General features: G+C 27.0%; 14 protein-coding genes across 14 annotated transcripts; 7 read left to right on the top strand and 7 right to left on the bottom strand.

Moving 5' to 3' along the window:
- Nucleotides 1–28: 28 nt before the first annotated feature.
- On the bottom strand, nt 29–895 carry T551_03300 (uncharacterized protein; the record flags this gene model as incomplete). Its single annotated transcript, XM_018375563.1, has 8 exons — nt 29–94; nt 142–216; nt 263–343; nt 394–459; nt 562–577; nt 650–707; nt 776–832; nt 868–895. 8 exons carry the CDS (start codon nt 893–895, stop codon nt 29–31), a joined length of 447 nt encoding a protein of 148 aa, XP_018228169.1.
- Nucleotides 896–1,763: 868 nt separating this feature from the next.
- T551_03299 (uncharacterized protein) lies at nt 1,764–3,896 on the bottom strand (the record flags this gene model as incomplete). Its single annotated transcript, XM_018375562.1, has 6 exons — nt 1,764–2,455; nt 2,505–2,607; nt 2,652–2,859; nt 2,901–2,985; nt 3,031–3,712; nt 3,762–3,896. 6 exons carry the CDS (start codon nt 3,894–3,896, stop codon nt 1,764–1,766), a joined length of 1,905 nt encoding a protein of 634 aa, XP_018228168.1.
- A 324-nt stretch (nt 3,897–4,220) lies between these two features.
- On the top strand, nt 4,221–5,484 carry T551_03298 (uncharacterized protein; the record flags this gene model as incomplete). Its single annotated transcript, XM_018375561.1, has 3 exons — nt 4,221–4,235; nt 4,275–4,649; nt 4,696–5,484. The coding sequence occupies 3 exons, from the start codon at nt 4,221–4,223 to the stop codon at nt 5,482–5,484; spliced, it is 1,179 nt and encodes a 392-aa protein (XP_018228167.1).
- Nucleotides 5,485–5,521: 37 nt separating this feature from the next.
- T551_03297 (uncharacterized protein) lies at nt 5,522–8,758 on the bottom strand (the record flags this gene model as incomplete). Its single annotated transcript, XM_018375560.1, has 18 exons — nt 5,522–5,605; nt 5,645–5,971; nt 6,022–6,118; nt 6,165–6,363; nt 6,407–6,631; nt 6,808–6,918; nt 6,962–7,057; nt 7,101–7,130; nt 7,179–7,191; nt 7,234–7,348; nt 7,389–7,474; nt 7,521–7,613; nt 7,641–7,923; nt 7,971–8,033; nt 8,075–8,189; nt 8,233–8,303; nt 8,349–8,543; nt 8,589–8,758. The coding sequence occupies 18 exons, from the start codon at nt 8,756–8,758 to the stop codon at nt 5,522–5,524; spliced, it is 2,373 nt and encodes a 790-aa protein (XP_018228166.1).
- A 416-nt stretch (nt 8,759–9,174) lies between these two features.
- Nucleotides 9,175–9,937, bottom strand: T551_03296 (40S ribosomal protein S15; the record flags this gene model as incomplete). The annotated part of the gene is made up of 4 exons (XM_018375559.1): nt 9,175–9,387; nt 9,428–9,609; nt 9,765–9,872; nt 9,920–9,937. 4 exons carry the CDS (start codon nt 9,935–9,937, stop codon nt 9,231–9,233), a joined length of 465 nt encoding a protein of 154 aa, XP_018228165.1. The 3' UTR covers nt 9,175–9,230.
- A 335-nt stretch (nt 9,938–10,272) lies between these two features.
- On the top strand, nt 10,273–10,681 carry T551_03295 (60S acidic ribosomal protein P2; the record flags this gene model as incomplete). Its single annotated transcript, XM_018375558.1, has 3 exons — nt 10,273–10,510; nt 10,555–10,616; nt 10,658–10,681. The coding sequence occupies 3 exons, from the start codon at nt 10,273–10,275 to the stop codon at nt 10,679–10,681; spliced, it is 324 nt and encodes a 107-aa protein (XP_018228164.1).
- A 229-nt stretch (nt 10,682–10,910) lies between these two features.
- On the top strand, nt 10,911–11,267 carry T551_03294 (uncharacterized protein; the record flags this gene model as incomplete). Its single annotated transcript, XM_018375557.1, has 2 exons — nt 10,911–10,928; nt 10,971–11,267. The coding sequence occupies 2 exons, from the start codon at nt 10,911–10,913 to the stop codon at nt 11,265–11,267; spliced, it is 315 nt and encodes a 104-aa protein (XP_018228163.1).
- Nucleotides 11,268–11,321: 54 nt separating this feature from the next.
- Nucleotides 11,322–12,252, top strand: T551_03293 (uncharacterized protein; the record flags this gene model as incomplete). The annotated part of the gene is made up of 3 exons (XM_018375556.1): nt 11,322–11,886; nt 11,932–12,049; nt 12,096–12,252. The coding sequence occupies 3 exons, from the start codon at nt 11,322–11,324 to the stop codon at nt 12,250–12,252; spliced, it is 840 nt and encodes a 279-aa protein (XP_018228162.1).
- Nucleotides 12,253–12,442: 190 nt separating this feature from the next.
- On the top strand, nt 12,443–13,714 carry T551_03292 (uncharacterized protein; the record flags this gene model as incomplete). Its single annotated transcript, XM_018375555.1, has 3 exons — nt 12,443–12,734; nt 12,779–12,915; nt 12,965–13,714. The coding sequence occupies 3 exons, from the start codon at nt 12,443–12,445 to the stop codon at nt 13,712–13,714; spliced, it is 1,179 nt and encodes a 392-aa protein (XP_018228161.1).
- Nucleotides 13,715–13,966: 252 nt separating this feature from the next.
- Nucleotides 13,967–15,074, bottom strand: T551_03291 (protein-histidine N-methyltransferase; the record flags this gene model as incomplete). The annotated part of the gene is made up of 4 exons (XM_018375554.1): nt 13,967–14,521; nt 14,608–14,652; nt 14,694–14,891; nt 14,934–15,074. The coding sequence occupies 4 exons, from the start codon at nt 15,072–15,074 to the stop codon at nt 13,967–13,969; spliced, it is 939 nt and encodes a 312-aa protein (XP_018228160.1).
- Nucleotides 15,075–15,088: 14 nt separating this feature from the next.
- T551_03290 (uncharacterized protein) lies at nt 15,089–16,760 on the top strand (the record flags this gene model as incomplete). Its single annotated transcript, XM_018375553.1, has 5 exons — nt 15,089–15,185; nt 15,230–15,390; nt 15,436–15,723; nt 15,768–15,938; nt 15,981–16,760. 5 exons carry the CDS (start codon nt 15,089–15,091, stop codon nt 16,758–16,760), a joined length of 1,497 nt encoding a protein of 498 aa, XP_018228159.1.
- A 76-nt stretch (nt 16,761–16,836) lies between these two features.
- T551_03289 (uncharacterized protein) lies at nt 16,837–18,080 on the bottom strand (the record flags this gene model as incomplete). Its single annotated transcript, XM_018375552.1, has 3 exons — nt 16,837–16,990; nt 17,035–17,878; nt 17,918–18,080. 3 exons carry the CDS (start codon nt 18,078–18,080, stop codon nt 16,837–16,839), a joined length of 1,161 nt encoding a protein of 386 aa, XP_018228158.1.
- A 218-nt stretch (nt 18,081–18,298) lies between these two features.
- T551_03288 (uncharacterized protein) lies at nt 18,299–18,828 on the top strand (the record flags this gene model as incomplete). Its single annotated transcript, XM_018375551.1, has 3 exons — nt 18,299–18,422; nt 18,467–18,725; nt 18,771–18,828. 3 exons carry the CDS (start codon nt 18,299–18,301, stop codon nt 18,826–18,828), a joined length of 441 nt encoding a protein of 146 aa, XP_018228157.1.
- A 111-nt stretch (nt 18,829–18,939) lies between these two features.
- On the bottom strand, nt 18,940–19,593 carry T551_03287 (uncharacterized protein; the record flags this gene model as incomplete). The annotated part of the gene is made up of 3 exons (XM_018375550.1): nt 18,940–19,188; nt 19,230–19,475; nt 19,519–19,593. The coding sequence occupies 3 exons, from the start codon at nt 19,591–19,593 to the stop codon at nt 18,940–18,942; spliced, it is 570 nt and encodes a 189-aa protein (XP_018228156.1).
- Nucleotides 19,594–19,595: the final 2 nt, after the last annotated feature.

The following is a 19,595-nucleotide window of genomic DNA, read 5'->3' as shown; positions in this document are numbered from 1 at the left end:
TTTCTGTGGATTTTCTTAAGTAATATAATTATTTTTGAGACATTTTAGAACGTTTTTCTCGTCTTCGTAAACGCTCAATTCTTTTTTTATGCATCTTGAATATAATTATTAGAAAATAAAAACATGTATATAATGAATTACTTTTTCCTTCATTGCTTCAAAACGTTCTTTTTCTCTTTTAGCTTCTTGTCTTTTTTTTGTAATTTCTTTTCGTTTCTAATATATATATATAAATTATTCTTTTATTTTATTTATTATAAACCTCTATAATCTCCTGTCTTGCTTGTATGATTTCTTTTTCTTTCTTTTTCATTTCTTGCATGGCTTGACGCTCTTTAACACGCTAATTACCACTATGTTAAGAAATGTTTTTCTAAATAAAAACATTTTTACCTTTTCCCATGATTTATGTTGTCCTTTTTGATGGTACAAAGTATTATTAGTTATTTCAATATTCCCCTTGAAGAATCATTAGCCTTTCTAGAATTTATTTATGAGTTTTTATTCCTGAACTTCTATATTAAATCATAAGTACAAGTTTTTCTTTTTTTATCAAAAAACCTGATTTTCATTATTTCTTTTTTAAGTTTTATTTAAAAATTCAAAAAGAAACATCAATGTATTTTTATTACAAAAAAACAAAATATACTTCTTATAAAGTCTTATGTATTTTTTTACAAAACTGAAAATAAGGTTTTTTCGATGTTCTACTAAAATTAATAATTATATGAAATGTAATATATATATAATATAAATTTAAATTCCTCCTAAATACTATTTAGAATGTATTTATGTTCTATTTTTCTGTTTTTATTTTTTTTTGCTAATTTTTCTTATTAATTTTATTTTAATTTATAGATTTAAAACTATTATTAAAAATATTAGATATTTTCATTATTTTTATTTTATTCTGCTAAATGTATTATATGTAATTTATAAATTTATGTATTTTGAGATATATTTTTGATAAGATATTATAAAATAAATATATAAAATAAATATAAAAATATATATTAAGAATAATTATTATATTATGTATTAATGAATTAAGTTATCATATTATGCTATATTGATAATTTTGTCTTTAAGAACGATTTATATATTTTATTTAAACCAAGATAAAAAAATATTAATTATTTAATAATTGATTAACAATTAGACAATCTATTATTTATATAATAAATATTTTTCAAAAGTTCTAAATAAAGATCAAATAAACTTTAAACAAGTTTTAAACAAATACTTTAAATTAACTATTTTGCATCATCCAAATATATTTAATTAAATTGATTTCAGTAAATATATATTTATCTAATATTTTTTTGAAGTATAAACTTGTATTTAAATGTACCTTTTAAAATCTTTTGTAAAAATATTTTAAATAGTATTTTTAGATTTATTTATTTATAAATTAATTAAAATTGAATGTTTTAACATTTATAAAGAGTAAAATAAAAATAATTCACATTGAAAATTATATTTTATACTTTTACATAAATCTAAATTTAAAACAATTAAAAAATACTTTAGATATTATAAAAGTATTATTTTAATTTTTACAATTAAAATTATTTTATTATAATTGTATAAAAATGAGTTTGATAAAACAAAAATACATGATTTAGAATAAAAATTAAAACCTAAACATAAAAAAACAAAAAAACTACTCAAATTCATGTAAATTCATTACTTTTATAGATATCAGAATAACTATTTCTTATTTCCATTCGAATTTTATTATTAAAAATTCTACTAATTAATTCTTAAGAATTAAATCGAAAATTTGAGACAGTATTTGTATTTCCAGAATTTTTAATAGGATACAATAAACCATTCTTTAAAGATGAAGAATCATTCCAATATAAATGATTGTCTTTTTGCATTGGTTCAGAATAATATAAAGATTGATTTAATTGAGGACTAAGTTGAAAATGGCCAAATGATTTATTATTATTTATTAACTGCATACCTGTTGATGTCCGCTCATTTACGTCAAATATCCGGTTATATTGATCATGTGAAGATGTTTGATTTTGATCGCAATTAAAAAGAGAATATTTATCAAGAGAATGTTGCTTTGTAGAAGAATAATCAAATGAGTGTAAAACAGTAGGACAATTTGCATATTGATGACTTTGTGAAGACTTTTGATGAGATGATTGAGTAAGAACATTATTATAATATGGTTTTGAATGAAATTCTTGATTATGTGGTAAAACATTTTGAAATGTGGAATTAGATGAAGACAAATTATGTAAAGTATCTGACGAGACATGTTTAATTCTCATTTCTTCTAAATCTTGCATTATTTCATCCTTAGATGCATTTTTTATTTCTGGCGCAGCTGGAAATCCAATATAAGCTTTAAGACCTGCTAAAAATGTAACCTCTAATTCATGTGCTCTACGATGTTTTAGTTGTACTGAACGCTTATTAGGAATAGAAAATCCATATTCTATTATATATTATAAACAAAAAATGTAATATTTAAAAAGTATACATACCAGGTACTAACGACGTTTCCATAAGACGCCGTTCATGGTATATTTGAAAACATTTTTTACCTGTTCTTAAAAGTATTTTCTCTCTTAATTTTCGTTTAGATTCCTATAACAAATAAAATATGTTTAATATAAAAAGAGATTTTTTACCAAAAAATTACTCTGAATTTCATATTGATGAGCAATAAATTCATCTTTAATAGACTTTATTAACATATCTCTAAAAGCTACTGCAATATCATATTTTCTTTTTCTTCTTTCAGTGATTTTCTCCATTAAACTAGACAATTCAGGATGAATTCCTTTATTTACCAAGTCGACTTCTTTATCTAAATAGCTAATTTGATTTTCATATAATCTTAAACTATAAGAAAAAATAATTTATTTAAAATAATATACTTATCACGAAGTTTGGCAAATTGTATTTCAATCTGCGTTAAAGCGGCAATAGCATCTTTCTTTTTTTGATATCTTTCTTCATCTACTATTAAAGATTAATATTAATACATCTATAAAAAAATTCTTATACAATTATCGTCTTCTGCATTTATATTAGTATCGTCTTCTTCCATAATACTTTCTATTATTTCCTCTTCTGCCGTACTTTCATTATCAATACATGGATTAATTTTACTTTGAGCGCTGTCATCATCTATGTCAGATTTAGAATCTTTTTTAGAAGCTGTATATTCATTTGATGATGTAGATAACATTTCTGCTGCTTCTAATAAATCATGTTTATTTTCCTTATGTTTATTTAATACAGAAGATTGTGATGATGCTAATTCATTAATATCAAGACTCTTTTGTTCTACTGACTTTTTAGTTGTTTTTTGAGTATCTAATGCAGAATCAATATCTTCAATTCTATCGGTTTCAGCTTCTGATTCATTAAGCTCGCTAAGTGATGAAAGATCATCTGAATTGCTATTTTGCGATTTTTTAATATATGAAGAATCAACTACAGACACTGAGTTTGAAAGCTCTTCCAAAACAGATATTGCCTCTAATTCATTTAAATCATCTTGCTGTATTTGGTTTATGTTCAAAGACTCTTCAGTTTGTGTATTTTCTTCTGCATGCTTATAGCTTGATTTGCATGGAACACTGTTATTCTTGCTCCCATTAGAACCCCTTAAAGGATCAACTGAAACTTCATTTTTCTTAAAAACTTGAGAATTTGAAAATACTGGATTTGATAATGACTCTTGCTGATCTTTATTAAAAATATATATTTCAAAACTTAATAAAAAAACATACACTCTGTTTGTAGCTCCTTCCACGGCCTCTTCTCAGTCGTTTTCCATGCCATACTTTCTCACGATTCGAGTTTAAAGAGCTCCCTTTTTCTTCTATTGTTTCTCTCTCATGAACTCGTCCTCGGCCTCTTGCCATTCTGAAAAAAAACTCCTAATTTTAATTCTTAATATCCTTTTATTTCTTTTATTAAAATATAATGTTAATTTCTTCTTAATTGTCTTTTAATATTCTTAAATTTTATAATTATTGTCTGTAATCGTTAAGATTAAGATTGAACGTGGTTAAACATCGAACGTTAATTTTTAAATTTAGTAAAAACAGATAATAAAGAATAAAAGAGATAACATAAGAAAAAGTATTCATAGAAAAGTATTCTTAGAATAAATATAGAAAAAACATGCAAATATATATATTTTTTAATTTAATTTGAATTTCAAAGGAATCTTAACGATTAATATAATGATTCATTCTAAGGTAAATATAAGAGTTTAAATTTGTCTTAATAAGATTTAGTTTGTATCTTTTAAAAGAAGAAAATCAAAAGAAAAAGCACTTAATGGGGACAAAAAGATATTGAATGATATATTTATGGAAAATGATTATCTAAACTTTGATGATACCAAAAATATAAAAAAAAGACGCTATAAAGAGTCTTTGGAAGATTATAGCATTGAGGAAAAGTATTTTGAAAAATTATTAAAAGATGAAAATGAAGAAGAAACCAATAACATTAAAAAAAGAAAGTTAGAAAACAATATTTTTAAGTCTAACAGCAATGCTGAGAACAATGCATCAGAAAAACATGATTTAGATCCTAAAGATGATTTTGAAAAAGCTTTATGTACGATATTTGTTGGAAATTTACCCATTAGTGTAGTTTCATCCAAGGTATATAAATTTTACTTTAGAAAATACGAAACTTATATTCATGAAGAGTGTTTATAAAAATTTTAAAACAAAATTTCTTGAATTTGGGAAAATAAAGTCTATTCGGTTTCGTTCAATTGCATTTTCTACATTTTTACCTAAAAAAATTGCATATATTCAGAAAAAATTTCATACAAAACGAGATTTACTAAATGCGTATATAGTTTATGAAACACAAGAATCTTCAAAAAATGCTCTTGCATTAAATGGTGTAGTATTTTTGGATAGGCATTTAAGAGTTGATAGTGTTGCTTACCCTGCTCCACATGTTCCAAAAAGATCTATTTTTATAGGGAATTTATCATTCGATGCTCAAGAAGAACAATTATGGTCTTATTTTGCTCATTGTGGTGAAATAGAATTTGTACGTATTGTTCGAGATAATAAGACAAATCTAGGAAAAGGATTTGCATATGTTCAATTTAAAGACAGGGAATCTATAGATCAAGCTTTACTCTTACATGACAAAGAAGGGTTATGTGGTCGTAAATTACGTGTTATTAGAGCGAAAAATATTCCTAAAAACAGATCAAGATCAGAATATAAAGAGAAAAATAAAATTCTAAATACTGAAAACCTTAATAAAGACATATCTAAAAAATATATTCAGCATAATATACGTAAGAAACATTTTGATAAAAATAATTATACAAAACTAGTAGAGAAAAACATGGTTTTTGAAGGAAAACGTGCATCGAAGTTAGATAATGTTAAAATGCTAAATAAAAAAAAAAGAAAGAAATCACAAATAAAAAATAAAACTCAATGGAAAAAAACAACAAAAAATATGAAATGATTTTTGAAATTATAAATAAATATATATATAATATATTTTATTTTATATTGTGATATTCTACTAAATGCTTAATAGCCTGTAATATAATCATATTTTCTTGCAATTCTTCATTTTCAACTAGCTAGAAGAATGTTATTGATATCAAAAGAATATTTATTACCTTTGTATATAAAGATTTCCTAATACGCCAAATATTTCCCTTAGTAGGGTTTAATGAATGCTTTTTTTTTTTATTTAATATATTATCATCCTGTTTAAATACATGATTATTTTCTTGATTAGAATTTTCTTTTAAAAAATATTTAGATAAATAATTTGAATCACCTATTGGTAAACTTTTGTCTTCCAAAATTTCAGTTTTATTTGTATTTTCAGGCAAACTATCATTCGTTAATTTGGAACAATTATTATTTTCTAAAAGATCAAGTTTTATTTTTTTTTCAAAAGAATCCTTAACATCATTTAATTCTTTTAATTTTTCTTCTTCCTACTTATTAGTTAGGTCCTTTCTTACTTTTACTTTATCAAAAGTAATACTTTTTTTTGAATATTTTTATCTGTAGGCCATTTTTTTTTTCTTTCAGCTATCCATGATGCAATATCTTCTGATGCTTCTATCTGTGTATTTTCATCTCTAACAAAAATAAATATCTGAGTAATAATTGTTTAAAATACCATACCTAGGTATATTTTCAACTGATTTATCGTTATTTGTTGTATAAATATTTGCTGTACTACTCATTGCATAACCATCTTTATTATAAAATACAGTCTTGTAATCCAATGTCCCATCCTCAAGAAGTGTTGAATATGTATGTTTAAAATATTCCTCAGAACTATCTGATTTATTCTTTTTATTTATATTTTGTAGAAAAAAATCTTAGAAAAAATTAAAAAAAGTTATCCTATAAAAAGCCATTACTTGACTGAGATGAAGCAGATTTTGGTCGATTTATTTTAAATTTATAATTATTTTTCTGTATTCTTTCTGTTCGAAAAGACTTTCTTTTTAAAGGTAAAGATTGAAATGAATGACAAGATTTTAAAGACGACAAAAATGAAACAGCTTTAGGAGGAGGAGGAGGAGGAGGATCATAGATGTATGGCTGCACCATAAGAAAAAAATCAAAAAAGCAACAACAATTTCCTATTTTTTTTAAATAATTTTCTAAATAATTTTCTAAAAATTATCTACGATAATTAAAAAACAAAATACATTTCTTAAAATAGATTTGAAATAAGCAAATAGTGATATATTTTGCCCAGAATTAAGCCAAAGACCCCATCTTTAACCTATTAATTAAAAAGAAAAAAAAAGAAAACCTACAGGATCCCATGGAGGTAAAACAACGGGTGTTTGATGAATAACAGTTTGTAATTCATCAGGAAGATCACTAAGATGACAAACAATTTGATAAACAAATTCAGACATCCCTGTTAAATAAGTAATTAAATGTTATAAAAAATAATAACATACATTCATCAGTCATCATGAACCATCCCTTTTGGCCGGCATCTTCACCCCATGAATTTTGAACTCTCCATTTTACTGGTTTTTCATCTTCGATATGAACTGAAATCTTTAAATACCTTTAAAAAAGTATAATTTATTTTACCACCAGTAATGACCATAGCGTGTGTCATTACTAATCTTTCTGTTAGATATTTTGTTTATTAATAAAAGAAAAACGTACAGCTTTCTCCAGACTATATAGATTAGAAAAATAACTATATTTTTAAATAACATACCCTCAATCTATCTGCTTTTGAAAGATTTGATTTAACACCAAATGCAAGTTCATAGTCAAATAAGCTAGTATCAAATGCACCGGATTGACGGTCAATATATTTTCCAGAATCAGCACTGTTTTGTTTTAGTTAAAACTTAAGTCCTTTAAACATACCCAAAAAACACTGGCCTATTTTCTTTAACCATTTTGATTGCAACTCTCTTCAAAATGTTCATTTCAGCGTTAATATATCTTATACCCTTTTTTATTTAGAGCAAATAAACATAAAACAAAATATAGTCTTACAATCCCACCAGACATGTTGGACAACATATCTACTGTATACAATTTCCCATACTCATTTCTCGGATCATGAAGAAGAGAAACATATTCGCATGCCTACTTTAATTAATCATAATATAAAACTACTAAGAATATTTCTTTAAATCCAGAGAAATATTTATAAAACTGCATAGGAGTTGTTTTACATGAATGTGTTTTATTGTCCTTATCAACATATAACCAGGTGAATTTGTCATCTGGTTTAGGAGGACAGCCAAGAGAAATAACTAAGATAGTATATATTTGCTCCATCATTTTAGTTCTATAAAATGAAATAGTATCTGCACTAGAATTTCGTGCACATAATGATCTTAAAATTAATGCATATTCACGCAACATCGTTTTAATTACACGATTAAGCGAATGGCTATTTATTAACATCAATAAAAACATAACATAATAATGCACAAATACCTATCTTTTGCATTGTATGAATCCGGATATATATGTTGAGGAACAAGTCCGTATTTTTCAAGTCTAAACTATAAACAAAACAGTAATTTGAAAGTAACACTTACAAATTAATAATCATATCAAATTGTCCACCATCGCCGATAGGTTCTGCCATCAAAAAGCTTACAATACGTGAGTCAATAGCTTCATCGGCCGTTTTAAGAATGTTTTCTAAAAAGACTAATTTCTATAAGCCCAAGCAGACGTATTTATTTAATTTTACAATTTGCTTTCTCAAGTTTATCATAAAAAAATAAGTAACTCTGAGAGAACTCAAATTCTGAAAGATTATATCTTTTCACGTCAATTTCTACCAAAATATAACAGTGTGTGAGTTACTTTTTCATAAATTCGACCCTTATCACATTTGTTGCAGCAAAAAGCCAACATCGTCCTGATTTTCTTTGATATGTAACAGGCGATCCTTCTAGATTAATTTTATAAGAGTAAGTATGGTTATTATTAAAGACAGCCGCCTGTCGCTGCATAATCACATTCATCATATCTCCATTTGAAATAGCTGACAATGCAAGCCTGAACCCAAAATTTAAACAAAAAATAATCTAAAATCATCTCTACCTATTCTTAGAAGATGAAAAAAAGCCTTTTTCCCAGTTTAAAAAAATATTTGCTGGAATAGAAGTTTTAATTAAACAATCTGTTTTAAAATCCAATTTCTTCTCAAAATCTTCACATAATCCTGAAGAATCCTTATGGTTAATCAGTATATCATTTTCTGATACATCCATTGATCCTTTTGACTTTGAGTCTATATTATCAAAAAATATTTTAGTTTTTTTAAACAACTTTTCTAGTTTTTTTGAAGAACTTTTTTAAGAAAAATAAGTTCGTTAAAATAATAGTTTTTAAAATAGTTTTTAAAAATATATATTTATCGTATTAAACAATTAAAACATTAAATGAAAAATACAGAATTTTATATTTTGAATTGATTGTTTTGAATAAATAAATACCTTTAGATATTTAAACATAAGAAACATAAGAAAAACAGATAAATCTAGACAAACGAATAAATACTAGTACATATTCTTTCCATGTAATTTTTCTATTGCTTATAAAACGTTCTAATAACTTCTAAAAAGAGAATCATATAAGACACTATAAATATAAAAATCTTCAGTGACATTACAATGACATGTACAAAAATAAATTAACAATTTATTAAATATTTTTTATGTAACATAATACAAACACAAAACCTTATTTCAATGGAATAAACCGAGATGAGTGCGTAGCACCAATACCAGGACGGCCATGTTTTGTAGGTTTATAAGTAAGGGAAAATTCTCCAAGATAATGTCCCACCATTTCAGGCTTAATTTCGACCTGATTAAATACCTTGCCATTATATATTCCACTTTTCACATTAGTATTGGCATATTTTCAAAAACACATACATAATTGATCCAATCATCTCGGGAACTACAATCATATTTCTTAAATGGGTTTTAACAACCGCAGGTTTTTCTCCTGGAGCTGCCATCTTTTTTGCATTTCGAAGCTTCTTAACTAGTCCCATGGGCCGGCGTTTCAGCCCCCGCTGGAATCGTCTACGTGCCCTAGCATGGACCAACTGTATCTGCACTTTGCATCAGTTTTCGTCTGTAAAAAGCTTTTCTGTGGGAATTTTGCAAGTTTCTGCCTTTACTACCCATATTTGATTTATATTTTTATCATAAACCTCACTTGCTGCTTGCAAGCCACAGTGTGCCCCACTATACAGGCAAATCTTACCAATTGTTCTGATGACATATCCAGTAATGTTTCTAAATCCACTCCACGATATGTAAACCGGCGAAACTGGCGCCGTTTTTTCTCTGTTCCCTGATCATTGCTTTTTCCCTATTATACTTTAGAAAAACACTGCAAATACACTGTTCTGTCTTTACCACATCAGGATTCCCCATAATCTGATGATTTTACTTTCTTAAAAGCCTTTAAAACCCCTCTAAAAACCCGTACTCTGTCTCTTCTTATTTCTTAGAAGATATTTAGAAGATATAGCCCTTCCTGTGCTTTAATCCTATTAATTTAGCCCTTATTCTTATATTTTAACTCTTATCTTACTTGTAATTCAGGATTTATCTTAAGATTTCCGTTTAACCCTTATTTTTCACGTTTTTAAAACCCGTCACCTAGGGCTAGGTCTGAGCAAACGTCAGAAATATCGAGCCACAGATCAAAAGAAAAAAAGGCAGGTATTTGGGCAAACAATTGAAGAATTCAAGAGTAAATACGTATTATGAAGCATTTGGCAGCATATTTGCTTCTTGGACTTGGCGGAAATAGCTGCCCAACAGCTCAAGATATTAAAAAAGTTTTGGAATCAGTTGGGCTTGAAGCAGATGATGGACGGTTAACATCACTTTTTGACAAACTTAATGGTCATTCTATTGAGGATTTAATCGCTCAAGGCAAAGAGAAGCTGGCATCGGTACCATCAGGAGGTGCAGGAGCAGCAGCACCAGCATCTGCAGCGGGTAAGTGTTTAAAAGCGGTAAACAAAGTTTCTGATCAATACAAGCGCCAGTTTCTACAGAAGAAGCACCTGCCAAGGAAGAGGAAGAAGAAGAGTCAGATGAAGATGTAAATATGTTTTTCTGGATTTCAAAACTTATGTTTTTTAGATGGGATTTGGTCTTTTTGATTGAGATAGCAAATAACCCTACAATACAAAGCTTAATACACCGTTCTGTAATTTGTATTCCAAAAACAATCATATCTCTTTGATCTTATGTATTTTTGTTGTATATTTTCTATATTTCTTACTGCCCGTATATATCTTATCGTTACTTTGTACACGCACAAGCTTAGTGTGTTAAGCCCCACAACCGCAAGAATTACAAGTACAAAGTCTGTGCACAATATTATGAGATTTCTATGAAATTGGGGCGAGAAGTAAGTCTTTAAAGCAATAAATAGATGATCTTACATCTTTAGTATGATTCACTTTTGGCTATAGCCTCAACAAATGATTGGGAGCAGCAAATACGGCTAGAAAAGCTTAAAAAAGCAAAGGTTCAGCAAGAGGCAGAAAAGTCTCTTAAAGAGCAGCAGGAATGTGAAAAAGAGAGGCAGGAAAGGCATAGACAACAGGAAGAACGAAAAAAGGCGTTAGAACAAGCATCAGTACAAAACTTGGTGGTGAAACCGGTTATATCGGAAAAAAGTATATCACAGGAAAATAAGGGGTCTTTGCCACATAAAAAAACAGGTTATCGGTCTAAGGTATCTTGAATTTTCTTTTGATAATTTCATAATACAAGAGAGTCGATGTCGTTTAAAGAGCTGATGTCTCATACATCAAATATAAATCCGGAAATTTTGAAAATTAATCCAACAGCCAAAACTGATGTAGATTTGGGTTCAAAAAACATACTTGGATTAAAAACGTCTCAAGATCAAAGTATCAATCTTAAATATGAAGATGTTAAACAGCACCAAACCTATAAAAGCCCCTTATCTTTAGCAAAAACGCCATTAATAGCAAAAAAGGAGCATCCGTTGTTAAAAACTGTCAAGTCATTTTCATCAATTTCTAAGCCTTCAACAAGCAAATTGAAAAAAGATCGTCTTATAAATCGTACGTTATCTAAAAATCCTATAAAATCTAAAATTATATCGGGATTTCATCCAAATGACATGGTTGCTCTAAGACAAGGTCCTAAACGTGATTTTCGGACGATTGAGGAAATTCAAAATGATCTCTGGAGAAAGAAAGGCAAAAACTATCCATTTCTTCATAAAAATGCATCAAAAACAAATAATACATCATCGAATATTCCATCAAATAATATTTTATTAAAAAATCAAGAGTCAAAAAACCTTTCGCTTAGAAATTGTCCTTTTAATACTGGTTTTTTTCTAATTTGTTATTGATTTCTTAGTAATTATATTTTAGAATCGAAACAAAATATATCTTGTAAAAGAGCTAAAACAAATTTATTGGATAAAAGTGAAACATTAGACTATGATGTATCGTCAGAAATATGGAAAATATTCGGTCGCAAGAAAGAAGAGTATATCTTTAGTATCATATATCCTTGAACTAATCTTATGGATTAGTTATATTTTAAAAGATTATGATTCTGATTCTGATATGGAAGTAACAGGAGCTGAGCTACAAAAAGAAGAAGAATTTTCTGCAAGGATAGGAAAAATTGAAGATAGAAATGAAAAATATAAAGAAATTATGCGAAAAATGAATAAAAGAAAAAGATAAATTCGATACAGAAAATTATCTTTTTTTTTCTTATTTTACGACATATTTTCATTTATTGAGATGGGTTTTAGTATTCTAGCATGATCAAATCATGATTTTACATATAAAACTTTTTTTCTTTTGATGAAAATATTTCTAAGGACGGATATAATTTTATCGAAACATTGTTGCTAAAATTTTAATTAAAAAAATGATGAAGGATAATCGAATAGGTTTTGGTACTTTAGCTATTCATGCAGGATCTGAGCATGATCCTTATACGGGTGCAGTTATATCTCCAATCCATTTATCTACAACTTTTGCCCAAATTTCTCCGGGAAATCCTATTTCAAAATATGATTATTCTCGCTCAGATAATCCGTCTCGAGAATTTTTTGAAACAGCTGTTAAAACACTTGAAAATGCGAAATATGCTCTTTCATTTTCTTCAGGTAGTGCTGCTTTAGCTGTTATTTTGCATCTCTTAGATACAAATAGTCATGGTGAACTAATGAGTTTGATTTTAGATGGCTCTGATTCTTCCTAGTGATTTCGTCAATGGATGTTTATGGCGGTACACATCGCTATTTCACAAAAGTTGCATCAGCCTGTGGTATTGATACTACCTTTGTTGATTTAACAATAGCAGAATCACTTAAAGAACATATTAAGCCAGAAACAAAGGTTGATTTAAGAAATGTATCTATATGGTAATAGTTGTTAATATTTATAGTTAGTATGGATTGAAACACCGAGTAATCCTATGCTTACTGTAGTCGATATTTCTTCTATTTCAAAAATAGCACATGAACATAATATTACTGTTATTGTAGACAATACGTTTCTTTCTCCTTATTTATGTAATCCTTTAAATTATGGGGCGGATATTGTTGTTCATTCAGTAACTAAATATATAAATGGTCATAGTGATGTTGTTATGGGGGCTATAGCTTTAAATTCTGATGATTTATTTGCAAGACTTAAGTTTCTACAAAATGCTGTTGGAGCTATTCCAAGTCCTTTTGATTGCTGGCTTGCTCATAGAGGATTGAAAACGCTTCATCTTCGTTATAAACAATGCTGTAATAATGCTATGGCAATTGCTAAAGTTCTTGAAAATCATCAACAGGTTATGCATGTGTATTATCCTGGACTTACGTCTTATCCTCAAAGAGATATTGTTGAAAAACAGCATCGAGACAGTTTAGGTGGGGGAATGATAAGTTTCCGAATAAAAGGCGGTGTTATTGCAGCGCAAAAGTTTTGTCAATCTACAAAATTGTTTTGTCTTGCAGAAAGTTTAGGAGGCATTGAAAGTTTGTGTGAAATTCCTGCTTTAATGACGCATCTTGGGATACCTAAAGATCAAAAGGATAAAACAGGTATATATGATAATTTAATTCGTTTAAGTGTTGGATGTGAAGAAGAAGAGGATCTCGTTAATGACATTTTACAAGCACTAGGGAAATCGATTCTTGCATAGGTTTTTGGAAAATGAATTGTTTTATAAACTTTATTAAAAATTCACCTAGTACTAATTTATATACATATTTATTGTAAAAATTTTTAAGGTGTTTATTTTATACCTTTTTTGTGATTTCAATATAGTTTATTAAACCAATTTTTGCATTTTATTTATAAATTTTTTACTAAAATGCATTATCTAAATGTTTTACTAATATTAAATTATTTTTTATAAACTTTATAAAAAAAAGTTTAAAATATTATAAAAAAGCTATTTAATGCTAAGTATTACACGTATAATACCACTATTCATGTTTTCATAAACAACAGAATAGTTTAAATGATATTCTTTCAATTTTTGTACAAAATCTTCTATTGAAGTATCTAATCCAAAATATACTTTTTTTGCTGCGACAAGAGCCTCACTATCTTGACGATTTTTAATATTATAAACAAGCATATTTATAAAAGGGTCTAAATTTTGTTTTGAATAAATAGTTTCTGATCCTAATACAAGATCATGTGTATCTTGAATTAAGCAATTCATTTCATTGCACCAACCTCCAGAAAAACATTCTATAGTTATATTTTGTTGTGATAAATCTGAAAGAAATCTCTCTTTTAATGTATCCGTTATATTTATTTCTTTTAAAGATGAAAATTTTTGATTCTTTGTTATTGCCCAGGCTAAAAAGATGTTTGGAATAGCTGAAAATTTCAAAACAGAGATATTATAATCCTGCAATGTGAACTTTATAGATTGATTTTTTGAATAAAGTGTCTTTATGAATAATGTAACAGAAGGCAATGCAGATCCACAACCAAGCTGAATAAATAAATTAATATAAAAGCAACAATTTATTCAATGCATGCCTCAAGTATTTTGCTGTATTTTAATGGTGATTTAGAAACATACTGTGCTAAATCATAGCTGCATTCCCATGTTTTATACCCTCCCTTTATTCTTTAATAGAAAAAATAATAAATATATAGCATACTTCATAAATATATGGTAAAATATCTTTATTACTGTTTAAAAGCTGTAATTCATCTTGATATTCATCATAATCATGTTTCATCAGTTGTAATCGAATATCCCAGAGCTCACGCTTTGGTAAAAATGTAACACATGATGCTTCTTTCTCAAATTCAATTGGTATAGTATTAAATGAAATATTTTCTGGTAAAAACGTGAGCTGTATATTATTTTCTAGATTTTTTTATTCTCGTTTCTTTACCATTTCTTCAAGAGTATGCTTTTTAGGAGGCAAAAGCCGTGTATAATCAATCATGTTTGCATTTATAGATGTTCTAGCTTTTGTATTGACGTCATCTTTAGATATTTTATCATCTTTTTCAAAATTAAAACTGAAAGACATCTTGAGTTATATAAATGGATTCACAAAAAAATCAAGAATTTCCTGTAGAAATTAAGAATCATAAAACTTTAAAAGGATATGGACTTTATTCTAAAAAAAGATTTGCTGAAGGTGAAAGATTATATGTCTTTGGTAGATTTTATTTAAAAAAAAAGGCGAAGAAATTTTTATAGTCAAGCCGTTGGTTGCTGTTTTAGATGAAAAACATATTAAAAATACTTGCAGCAATTGTTTTATATCTGAAGAAGATAAAGACGATGATATTTTTCATTTGATACAATGTAAAGGCTGTAAAATACTTCAATACTGTTGTCAAGTATGAATAAATGAATGAAAATTAAAAATTTAATAAAAATACAAGAAATGTCAGAAAGAAGATTGGGAAATATTTCATCAATATGAGTGTACTTTTTTTTTGTCAAAATCGCCTAAAATTGTTCCTGGATCTATAAGAATATGTATGAGATTGATTTTTTACGGACGATGTTATCCATCTAGTTTAGAATGGAATACTATCATGGATCTAGAAAGTCATCGTTCAGAGATCATGTCTTCAGAAAAAGGAGATGTAATTTGGATGCTGTCAAAAGGTATACAGAATTTTACAAATGAAATGAATGAAACATTTGTGTTGGACTTATTTTGCAAGGTAAAATAAAAATACAAGTAAAAAAATCAGTTCTTATATTTAAGATCATGATTAATTCGTTTTCTCTTATGACATCTTCATATGATACAATTGGCACTGCAATAGATCCAATCATCTCACGAATTAACCACTCATGTTATCCTAATACTGCACTTGTTTTTGACAGAAATACTGTAGCTCTTAGATCACTTCAGAAAATTTTACCTAACCAAGAAGTATGTATTAGTAACTTTTTTATCAATCTTATATGTTTTTAGATCACTGTTTCATATATTGATATATATAATACACAAAAAAATCGTCATGATGAGCTTTTGTCACGTTATTATTTTTCATGTAAGTGTACTCGCTGTATAGTTTCTGATGGATTTGAAAGCTATATTGTTTTAAAGAAGGAAATGACTTCGAATACATTTTCATATCTTGAAACAATTATTAATCGAGCATTAAGTGAAAAAAATATTTATCTTTTTAAAGCTCTTTCTATGCTTCATCGCTTAAAAGGGTGGAATTCTACAATATATCCACTGAATGAATTACATAGATTTGCATTGAACTATTTTCTTGATGAAAATAATTTTCATAATGCTCTTTATCATGGACTATTTATTTATCTTGTTGGAAGTAGTGTTTACAATCAGTATATATCTAATTTTAATCCTCTATATGTTACTCAAATCTATCTTCTTGTTCGATTAATGATTTATCAAGCTTCTGAAAATGACCAAAAACAATTCAAATGGCTAGATACAGAAAAAATAATGAAATATGCATACAAATTATTATATGAACTTGTTGAGTTATCGTATAAATCTCATGGATTGTCTTCAAGATTTTCGAAAAGAATACAAAAAACATTTAAAGAAACTGATGAAGATATTTCTTTTTGCGATTGGGGAAAACGCTGGCAATTGATATTAAAAAATGATCCCAGAAATCCTCAAATAAAAGAAGAGTGCTCAAGGATCGAAGATGATCTTTTTTTAGAATTAAAGAAATATATTGGAGAGTTATGTAATAGAAATTATGAAAAGTAAAAACTAATATATACAAAATGAAAGTTATGATATCTATAATGTTAAGAATTAAATTATTTTTTGTTTTATATATTTGTTAAGCATTGGAATCTTTAAATAAATATTGAACGGAACTAAGAAGAGTTATATATGAGTTATTCTCACTATGTGTTGATGCAATTTCATGGTCTAGAAATTCTAAAAAACTATCGATAGGTTTACATAAATTTGAATGTTTTTTTCTTAAAGAACTAATAAATGTTAATTATAAAACAAATATATAGTTAAATATTACCTTAATGCAGATAATATTTTTTCCTTAGAATCTATATTTAAATAAATTTCAAGGAATTTTTTTTGAAGACTTTTACACCAATGTTTAACAGTAGAATCAACAGACATAGAAAAAGAAAGGGAACTGGCTTTGAATCTATCATGATCATAGTTTTCGATTTTGAGGTAGTTATCTGCAACAAAATTTGCACATTTTGATATTAAAGCTGGATTCTGTGTTTTTTCGAATACTTTATAAAGTATTTTATCACCTTGTGTTAAGTGAAATTCCTCCATTTCGTTTTGAGATCTAACAATAGAGGACAATGTATATAATATTTTTATCATCACACTGTCATCAGATTCATCATCTAATTTTTCAAGTAAAATTTTAACAAGTTTTAAATCAGAAATATGTAAAAGTGCTTGAGGATTATTTTGAAGAGATGATCCTAAAACAGTAATTGCTAATTTTTTAACATGGATTGATTTTGAACTTTTCAAAAGATGCATAAGATGCTCTACAATAATTCTAGATTTACATATTCTTATTCCAAATTCGAGTTCATGGGACAATTCTTCCAATAATAAAAGAATATTAGTTAAATCTTCTTCAGACTCTTGATATTTATCTGACTCTAAAAATGATAAAGCCATAGAAAACTGATCATGATCTTCTTGAGGAATTTTAAGATTTGGTTTTATTTCATCTAGATGAGAATGTGGAATTTCTTTGTCAACCGGCTCTGTTGATTGAATATGGCCATCTTGATAAACTAAAATAACACTGTTTTTATTTTCATCTCCTTCATCCATAATTTTGGCTTCTTTAATCCCTGTATTAAAGTTAATCCGAATATGAAGTCCTAATAATAAGAATATTAAAACCTAGATATAGGATCTACCTGGAGGAAGTATTTGGTCTTGATGAACCACTTGAAATACATCTGTTGCTTCAAAAACTTCAGGATAGCATCCTTTTCTATCATGACATATCATTTTTTTTGGTTTATCTGCCCGTATAAGTGCTACAATTAAACATAATAATATATAGCATTTTCTTATCATTTTTTTCTAAAATATGATATTTTAGTGCAAAAAAAACTTAAATATTAACTTTAAATGTAAAAACAAACAAACTTTATAATATAATATTACTTTTATTGCTAATAATACTTGATTTTTTTAGATTTCTCGACAAATATTAATAAAATATAGTGATGTTTTCTTTCAAAAAATAAAAGATATATTTTAATATTAAGAATTTTAAGTAAATTTTAAATAAAATGATATATACCTTTTCAAGAACATTTTATTCTATTTTAACTGGAAAATTTAAAAAAAATGGGTTCAAAAACTTGCATACGGGTACTTCAAAAGACATATCTAAGTCAATATCTGACAATGAAGGTTTTTTGGAAAAAAAAGATTAGAACTTATTTAATACTATATAGATTTCTCTTCACCTGTTTGGAGAAAGAGTGTTTTCCTTGGTTTCTGTGTTTTTATTGTGTATAAAATGGATCAATGGTACGCCTCGTTACATGAAGAAAAAGGGTTTTTTACAAGATTTTTTGAACATTTTATGATAAATGAGGAAGAATATACTCGTCTTCATATTAATAAGCTTAAAGAATCCTCAGAAGCTATCAAAAAATACATGCATCATCGAGATATTAAACGAGAATCAATTTATAAGTTAAAATATCCAGAGTAATTGTTAAAAAAACACCTATATTGTATTAATTTTATCTACAGGCTGCTTGATCCTGAAAATACATATGTGGAATCAAAATTAAAGACAGATGTTTCATAATACAAAACCAAAAATCATATTTTTATGTTAACTGATGAAAATAAATATTTTATTTGAGAATATATATTATTCTTAACAAATACATCTTGGATAGCTCATTTCATTTTATTTTTAGTTATCAGTCTTCCTTTTTATTATATTCGAAATATCAATGATGAAGCTTCCTTTTCCTTCTTCTATCTGTTTAATAGTATTTTTGAGCCATGCATTAAATTGAGCTTTTTCAAAATCCCCGTCTTCTGTAAACCATAGATTGAATGTCTCTTTTGCCAAAAACTTTTTTAAAATACGATCTTTTAGTATTTCAACTGTCAGTGTATACGTGGGGCCTTTTTTATTAATGGATGAGCGAATACTTAGCTATAATATTTTAACACACGATATATATATACAATTCATACACGAATCTTCTTCTTACTTCCTTGGTAGATAATGCTTCTTCCTGCTGTATAGTTCCACAAGTTATAACACCCATATAAAATAAAATACATAATCACTCCCCATAAAGTATAAATTCTAGATGCTTTAAAACCGAAAATATAGTTGCATGCTGCAACACTAGCACTTATTACTGCTGATGAATAACCAAGAATAAATCGTATATTCATTAAAAGATAAGTTTCCTGGTACCCCAATGTAGCCATAAACTAGTTATAAAATGAGATTAATTTAATCAATTTTTTAACTTACTGGGCTAATTGAGTCATCCATTGTATATTTAACTTCTTGAAGTGAATATACATTTATTTTTTTTAATTTATTCATAG

The sequence above is a fragment of the Pneumocystis jirovecii genome, assembly GCF_001477535.1.
Source record: "Pneumocystis jirovecii RU7 chromosome Unknown supercont1.16, whole genome shotgun sequence".
Taxonomy (NCBI): domain Eukaryota; kingdom Fungi; phylum Ascomycota; class Pneumocystomycetes; order Pneumocystales; family Pneumocystaceae; genus Pneumocystis; species Pneumocystis jirovecii.
Note: the sequence above shows the minus strand (reverse complement) of the source record. Positions and strands in the feature narration are given on the sequence as shown.